The sequence below is a fragment of the Chrysochloris asiatica genome, unplaced genomic scaffold (genome assembly GCF_000296735.1).
Source record: "Chrysochloris asiatica unplaced genomic scaffold, ChrAsi1.0 scaffold00007, whole genome shotgun sequence".
NCBI classification, from domain to species: domain Eukaryota; kingdom Metazoa; phylum Chordata; class Mammalia; order Afrosoricida; family Chrysochloridae; genus Chrysochloris; species Chrysochloris asiatica.
Window position 1 is genome coordinate 35,572,341 of NW_006408525.1, and position 9,103 is coordinate 35,581,443.

At 37.5% G+C, this 9,103-nt stretch overlaps 1 protein-coding gene across 1 annotated transcript in view; it reads left to right on the forward strand.

Moving 5' to 3' along the window:
- Positions 1–9,103, forward strand: part of MILR1 (mast cell immunoglobulin-like receptor 1) — a 40,329-nt gene that overhangs the window by 8,973 nt on the left and 22,253 nt on the right. The window contains 2 exon segments of the mRNA XM_006878239.1: positions 5,678–5,680; positions 6,548–6,823. Of these exon segments, the coding sequence (XP_006878301.1) occupies positions 5,678–5,680; positions 6,548–6,823 (279 nt within the window).

A 9,103-nucleotide genomic window follows, 5' to 3' on the forward strand; every position in this document is an offset into this window, starting at 1 on the left:
TTTTGATTTCTTCATGTGTGAAGTCTTTGATGTCACACATAGCTCACCTGTACTTTGGTTATTATTGTTCAGTGTATCAAATCTGTTCTTAAATGGTCTCTAAATTCAAATGGGATATACTCGAGGTGGCACTTTGGTTCTTGTGGACTTGTTTTAATTTTCTTCAGTTTCAATTTAAAGTTGCATATTAGCAATCGATTGTGCAGTTTACATTTCAGATTATTGCCAAAGGTGATATTAAGTTTCACCATTATCTCTTTTGACACATGTAGTCAATTGGATTCTTGTGTATTTCATCTGGTGAGGCCCTTGTGTATAATCTCCATTTATGTTGCTGAAAAAAAGGCATTGCCAATGAATAGATTGTTGGTCTTGGAAAATTCTATTACGGGATATCTGACATTATTTTTACCACCTACACCATATTTTCCCAACTACTGATTTCCAACTTTTTCATTCCAATCACTGGTAATTATCAGTGCATCTGTGTTCGTGTTTGATTTCAAACTACAGTTTGGTTAAAATTTCTTTACCTTTGGCATTAGTGTTTCGTGCATAATTTGGATAATAGTCATATTAACTGGTCTTCTTTGTAGGTTGATGGATACTGTTCTATCACTGAAAACATCATACTTCAGAATATAACTTAAAACGTGCTTGTTGGCAATGAATATGACACTACCTCTACAATGTGTCATTCATGGCATAGAAGATCATATGATGATCCGTTTCAAAATGGCGTCTCTTTCAGCTCACTAAGCCTAGTTTAAAGCACTGGACCAAAAGTTTAGTTTGAACCACAAGGTCAGTCGTTTAAACTCACCAGCCGCTCCTTGGAAACCCTATAGGGTTGCTAGGAGTTGAAACTGCCTCAGGGCACTTAACAGCAAGCCTAAGTTATCCATCTTTAAGCGTTCCTTTTCATTTTTACAACCTCCTATTTTCCTGCACTCATATTTAATACGTTCTACATTATGATTAGTAATGGATATTCACAACTGTTTCTTCTCATTTTGGCTTGTGTCACATTAGCAAATGAAGGTCCTTAAATCTTTACTCCATCTACTTCATTAAGGTTGAGTCTACTATGGGGAGGCAGTTCTTTCCCAATTGTACTGTGAATAATTTCCAACTTGAGGGGCTCACCATCTGGTACGGTCTTAGACAATGTTCTACTGCTATTCATAAGATTTAAACTGGCCATTTATTTTAGAAGTAATTTTCCAGGTTCTTCTTCCTAACCTGTCTTAGTCTTGAAGCTCCACTAAAATCTGTCCACTATGGATGTTCCTGCTGGTATTTGAAGTACTGGTAGCATAGCTTCCAAGATCACAACAACACAAATGCCACCACAGTACAAAAACTGACAGAAGAATGGTAGATGTTAAGTGCCCCGAACAAAGAGTGGGAGGGGTGTTGATAGCAGATAATAAATTATCAACCCAAGTCAAACCTTGACCTCTTCATTGTTTAATGGCTATAGGTATTTGTTCTTCTGGAAATTATCTACTCATATTATTTGTCCATTTTTTTGTTGTTTGGTTGTTTATCTTTTTCTTGTTTGTTTGTTATTGATTAGATATACTAAGGAATTCTTTGATTTTATTTATGTTTTAAGTATTTTCTTTTAGGTTTTTCACTTATCTTTCATTTTGCCATAAAGAAGTTTTAAATATTGAAGTAGTCTATTTTTCTTCTTTTTTACTCAATTTTTATTGTGAAACTAGGTGAAGGCTTACAGAGCAGATCCGTTTTCCATTTAATAATTCATACACGTTTGTTTCATCTCATTGATTACAATCTCCACTTATACCACTTTCTCCCTGTGTTTCCTATTTCCATGCCTCCTTATTTCTCTTCTGAACTTTTTGATATCAAATGGTTGATTATTCTGTGGTGTGTATACCTCCCTCATGTCTATTGCATGACTGAAGATCGAGCCATGGGGGTGAGATCATTTCTAGACCTGACAGGCAACTGAGGTCCATAGTCTTGGGGGTTCCATCAGTCTCTATCTGACCAGTTAGCCTGTTCTTTTTTAAGATTTGGTGTTTTTTCCCACATTTTTCTCCCACTGTATCCAGGACCTTCTAATGTGATCCCATTCCGAGCAGTTAGTAGTGGTAGGCAGATACTATCTAGTCTTCCGGTCTCAGAGTCATGGAGATGGATATTTGTGTGGTTTATTAGTCCATTGAACTGTTTCTATTTGTCTTTGGTTTTCCTAACTCTTCTTTGCTCTGGACAGGGAGAGACAATAGTTGTATGGTAGATTGGTTGCTCACTACTGCTCATAATGTTTGAATCTTACTTGGAAGAACTTTCCTACCCAATGCCATGAAAATATTTCCCTATACTTCTCTAAATTCTTTCATAATCTTTCCTTTTTTCAACATTACATTTTCTGAAAAGGGTTTTCTTTTCCTCTTTGGCACTTTTAGATTGTGAAAGCCAAACCAGCTAGCTATCAAAGATGACTGGGGAATTTGGGGAGCAGTGAGTTTATGTTAATGGCAGACGACCATTCAGAACAGGAGGATGAGAATGGCTCCACACATTAGAAATGTAATCAATGCCACTGAATTGTCCATGTAGAAATTGTTGAGTGGGTATATGTTCTGCTGAGTATACTCTTAACAACAACAAAAAGAAAATAAATAAAAACATAAAAACAAAGACTACTGAGGTAATAGCAAAAGGACTCAGAAGTCATTTTGAAGAGGCTTATCAATGACAATAAAAAATGGGATAGTAAGAATAAGAAATGCAATGGATTGAAACATCAAATGTGCTTCAGAGTTCATAGGATTGTTAAGAGAAAAACAACAATAAAAGAAAAAGACTCGCTGTTCACTTTTGTAAGATGCTATAAAACTGTCTTATGCAGGGTTCTCTAGAGAAGTAAAACCAGTGAAATATGTGTGTGTGTATGTGTGTGTGTACATATAGAGAAAGTCCTGGTGTGATGCTATAGAATAAGCACTGGACCTCAAGGGCACTTTGAACTGCAAGGTTGTTAAGTATTCTTCACTAACACCATAATATATGGGTGTGTGTTATTAAGTGCCGTCGAGTAATTTCTGACTTATAACTACCCTGTATAGGATTTTCCAAGGTTGTGGACTAATGTGCTGGACTGCAAAGTCAGTTTAAATCGCAAGGTTAGTGGTTCAAGCTCACCAGACACTTCTTGGAAACCCTATACAGGGTTGCTATGGGTTGGAACCAACTTGACAGCATTTAACAACAACAACAAATCTTTGCAGGAGCAGAAAACCTTATCTTTATCACACACACACAGAGATGTTTCTATCAAGGAAATGGCTCACACAGTTGTAGAGGCAAATCCCAAGTGTCAGATGCCAGACCAAAGGCTTCTCCCGAACCTCAAGATTAGCAGGTCATACAGCAGGCTTCTGGTTACAGAGATGAATGAATCCAAGGTTGGCTGGTAAAATGGCAGGCTGCTGACAATTCCCAAGATCAGCTGGCAATATAGCAGGCTACTGGCTCAAGCCCTAAGAAATGGAAGTCAGATGATAAGTGAGATGTAGGATTCAGACCTAGTAAAAAGCAAGCTAGCTTTGCCTGAGCATCCAATATATTGACAGCAGGCTATATCCCCAAGCAAACTTCCTTTCAATTGATTAGATGCTTATAGCATATCTCATCATGGAAGTAATTAGATTATATTAGATCTCATTATTAGAGATTAATACGCCTTAACTGCCAAACCACTGAGAATCCAGGCCCACCTAAGTTGACACAAAACCTTAACTATCATAGGAACCAGCTCTTTGTTTTAAAAAATAGGCAATAAAGGGAAAAAATCAAGCATTGATTCTTCATTTTCTGTGCAAACTGTACCTTAATTAATGAAACAGCTAACAATGGCAAATTTTTTTTTATAGAACTGTTTCAGAAAACAGTAGAGAAGGACTAATTAGAATTAGTATATCACCATTTTGTAACTTTGAATGAAATAATACTTTTAGGTGATTATCATCAAAGGCTACTAACAAAAAGAGAGAAAATCAGACACTATATACCTCCTAATGGAGCTCTGGCTGCACAGTGGTTATGAGTTGGGTTGCTAACCTCAAGGTCAAACTTCTGCAGGAGAAAGATGAGGATTTTCTGCTCCTGTAAAGATTTACAGCCTCAAAAACTCTATGCAGGGTCACCATGAGTTAGAAACAAATGCACGGCACACAACCATCAAAACCAATTGAGTACTGGTGTGGCACTGTAGGATAAGCACTGGACTTCTGACTGTAAGGCCAGTGGTTCAAACCTATCAACCACTCCTTGGAAACTCTATACAGGGTTGTTACGAGTCAGAATCAACTCAATGGCACTTAACAACACCAATAATGGAAGTACATAATACCAGCTATGACATGTTCTTGTTAAGCAAAAGCTAATGAGAATTTCATCAAGCTGCTAGAGCTAATTACTGATTTACCAGAAACACCAGGACAGATCAATGTAGCAAAAGATACCATGGGGTGGCAGTGAGATGATATATGATGGAATGAATGTAAAACTGAAGTTCCCCCATGTAAACTATCATATAATTCACAATAAAACATTAAAAAAAAAAAAAAAGATACCATGAGGTTATAATCAATAGAACCCATAGTGTGAAAAACATTATAGAACAAACAAATAGCTATCTTCAACAAATAAATTGAAGATAAAGAAAAGAATGAGATGGAAAAGTATTTATATATTTTTTAAATCAATTAATTACAATATTTGAATATTCAAGCAAAAACTGTGGGAAAAAAAGGCAATTGGAGAAATTTGAACATAAACTAGATATGTGAAGATATGATCATGGAATTGTTATGTTTACAAAAGAGTGTCCTTAGCATTGAGAGACAAAAACTTTCAATGTCTTCCAACCAAAGATCACCAGGGACACATACGAAATTAAACTAAGTCATACCACAGGGAACCATGGGAAATCTCAATAAGACTCTGCTGTTTTGTTAAATTCTGTCAATTCTGGTCCAACTCATAAAGACCCTGTGCACAACTGAAGGAAACACTGCCTGGTCCTGCACCATCCTCACAATTCTTATGTGTGAACCCATTGCTGTCAAGCTCTCTCATTGGGGGAGGGGGCAGTTCTCCACTTTACCAAGCATGATGTCCTTCTCCAGGGACTGGTCCCTCCTAACAACATGTCTAAAGCACATGAGACAAAGCTTCTTAATCCTTGCTTCTAAGGAGCATTCGGGTTGTACTTCTTCCAACACAGATTTATTTGTTCTTCTGATAGTCCATGGTACTTTAAGTATTCTTCATTAACACCATAGTTCAAAAGCATCAATTCTTCAATTGTCTTCCTTATTCATTGTCCAACTTTGACATGCATGTGAGATGATTGAAAATACCATGGCTTCGGTCAGGTGCGCATTAGTATTCAAAGTAACATCTTTGTTCTTGAACACTTCAAAGAGATCTTTTGTAGCAGATTTGCCTAACACAGCATGTCATTTGATTTCTTGACTGCTGCTTCCATATGTGTTCATTTTGGATCCAAGCAAAATGAAGTGTAATTTGTCTTAGGTGCTTTGGAGAAAGAGTCGAGGAAACAGTCTCTGCCATATATTGGAATCTATCAGGAAGTAGCAGTAATTCTATGATTGTCTTACTAATTCTTACCTAGCAGGTAGGAACAACAGAGTGAGGCTTAAACAATGGTTGGTTAAAAAAAAAAAAAAAGCAGACCTCCTAATAGCCAGTATATGGAATGGTTGGTCACTTTTATGATTTGGACCATATTCATTCATGTTTTCATCTGTATATATAAACATGGGATGTAACTGTCTTATTTTTGCCTTGATCCATCAGGGTCATAGATTGGCCTTGTCTGGTTGGTGATCTATGACTTTCCTTTATGTTCAATAGCAGAACACCGAAGCCTAGCTGTGAGCTACAGGCAGGCCAGTTTCCAGCTGTCTACGGTTGTTTTTCTCTTTCTCAGTGCTGAAATGTATGGATGTAATAAAATGCAGTCTGTGCTTCTCTTCAAACCATGGGAAAGCAGGTAGACCAAACAGGATTAATCACAAGTTGATAATCTTTAAAGCTGGGTGATACTTCCATTGGGATTCTAATGCTAATTTTCTACAATTATGTATGAAATTACTCAAAATATAAAGTAATGGGCAAAACAAGCCATCAGACAATAATGTTTGGTCATAGGAGCTGGAACAGTTTTAATCTTTCTATGTCGGTATAACCAGTTTGATGCTGCACCTTCATCATGTTCTGTGTAGAAACAGAGAGAGAGCCAGTACAAGGGAACTTGTGGTCAGTCCACCCATCACTCATTGTGAGGCACCTCTGCAGGTCCGGGGGCTTCCTCACACACAGATCAGCATAGCTGCATAGGCAACCAGAGCCTCAAGTAGGGAAGCACTCCAAGAATGCAGTGTCCTTACCACCTCAACCCACAAAACTGTTGCTGGAAGACCACTGAGTTAGCATCAGGTGATATTAACAAGGGCTATATGTTTTGTTGTTTGTTTTCCAGAATGTCCTTCACCCACATTGTCCTCAGAAACCAGTGTGGCCACGAAGGGTCAAAATGTATCCCTGATGTGCTCCATCAAGCCAATATCTCGAAAAACCAAATACTCTTTGTTTCTGCATGATAAATATGTGAAAAGTGAAGCTACACAAAGTGAATTCATGATTTTTAACATAAGCATCTCAAAAGCTAATGATTTGGGCCCCTACAAATGCAAAGTCCACATTAAGAACTGCTCAAATGCCAAATACAGTGGTGTGTTCAATTTCACATTTGAAGGTAAGTAGAACCCTTGTTATCTTGTTGTAAAGTGCCACCGATTCAGTTCCAACTCAAAGTGACCCTGTATAGGGTTCCCGAGAAGGGGCTGGTGGGTATGAACTGCATATCCTACAGTGCCACACCATGACTCCTGTTATCTGTTATCTGGAGCTCCTGTGATTTATGGGTCTTTTCTGTTCCACTAAGGGTTCTCCCCACACATATCAGTTTGTCTTACTGTATGGCTTGCTTGTTGCTGTGATGCTGGAAGCTATGCCACCATTGTTTCCAATACTTAGCAGGATCACTTATGATGGACAGGTTTCAGTGGAGTTTCCAGACTAAGAACAGACTAGGAAGAAGAAATGGATGGCTCACTTCTGAGGGATTAGCCCCTGAAAATCCTATGAACAGCAGAGGAACTTTTCTGAGACAGTGCTGGAAAATGAGCCCTTCAGGTTGGGAGGCACCCAAAATATAACTGAGGAAGTGTTGTCTCCTCAAAATCGGTTGTGTGCTGCTGAGTTGGTTCCAACTCTTAATGACCCTGTAAAGAGTTTTCGAAGCTATAAATCTTTGCGGGAGCAGAAAACCTCCTCTTTCTCCCATAGAGCTGCTGTTGGCTTTGAACTGCTGACCTTACGGTTAGCAGCCCAACAAGTTTTTGGGACATTAATTTCTGATGGGGCACAACTCAAAATATGATGAAGCAACAGCTGCAAACATGCATTAATAAATGGAACATGGAATGTACAAAGTATAAAACTAAGAAAATTGGAAGTCATCAAAAATAAAATGGGATAAATAAAGATCAATATCCTAGACATTGTTGTTTAGTGCCATCAAGTCAGCTCCAAATCACAATGACCCTGTATAGGGGTTCTGAGGACTGGTTGATGAGTTTGAACTGCCGATCTGTAGTTAGCAGTCCAGTGTTTATCCTACAGTGCCACAACAGGACTCTTTGGCAGTTGTGAACTGAAATATACAGGTATTGGCTATTTTGAATCAGACAATCATTTTGTTTATTATGTTGGGAATGACAAATTCAAGAGGAATGTCATTGCATTTATTGTTTAAAAAAACATTTTGAGATCTATCTTGAAATACAAGGGTGTCTGTGATGGGATAATATTTATATGCCTAAAGGAAGACCTGTTAATACAACTATAATTGAAATTTACCAACCAAACACCAAAGCCAGTGATGAAGAAATTGAATGACTCTACCAACTGCTTCATTTTGAAATTCATCAAACATTCAGTCAAGATGCATTGATAATTACTGGTGATTGGAATGAGAAAGTTGGAAACAAAGAGGAAGAATCAGAAGTTGAAAAACTTATGGGCTTAGTGATAGAAATGATGCTGGAGATTGCATGATAGAATTTTGCAAGACCAATGACTGAATCATTGCAAGTACTTTTTTTTAAAACAACAAACTGTGACTATACATGTGGTCATCACCAGATGGAATACACAGGAAGGAATCAAATTGACTACATTTATGGTAAGAGCTCAATCTCATCAGCCAAAACAAGGCCAGAGACCAACTGTGGAACAGACCTCAATTGGTCATATGCAAACTCAGTGTAAAGCTGAAGAAAATTAAAACAAGTCCACAAGAGTTAAAACATGAGCATATACACCTGAATTTGAGCATATCAAATCCTTGAGTATATCCACCTGAATTTGGAGAGCATCTCAAGAATCAATTTGAAGCATTAGACACTAATGATCAAAGACCAGATGAGTTGTGGTATGACATCAAGAACATCACACACAAACAAGAAAACAAAGGTCAATGAAAAGACAGGAAAGAAAGAAAATACCAAAGTGGATGTCAGAAGAGACTCTGAAACTTGCTAAAGTGAATGGAAGAATTGATGAAGTAAGAGTTGAACAGAAAATTTCAAAGGTCAGTTCAAGAAGACAAAATAAAGTATTATAATGAAATGTGAAAGGATCTGGAATTAGATACTCAAAAAGGGAGACTATACTCATGATTCTCAAGCTGAAACAACTGAAGAAAAAATTCAAACCTTAACTTGCAATATTGAAATATTCTATGGGCAAAATATTGAACAATGCAGGAATCATCAAAAGAAGATAGAAGGAATACACAGAGTCACTCTAACAAAAAGAATTGATAGAGGCTCAGCCATTTCAGGAGGTGAACCTATGATATTAAAGGGAAAAGTCCAGGTTGCACTGAAGTCATTAATGAAAAACAAAGCTCGAGGAATTAACAGAATACCAATTGAAATGTATTCCAGAAGCACTTGCTGTTGTTGTTAGG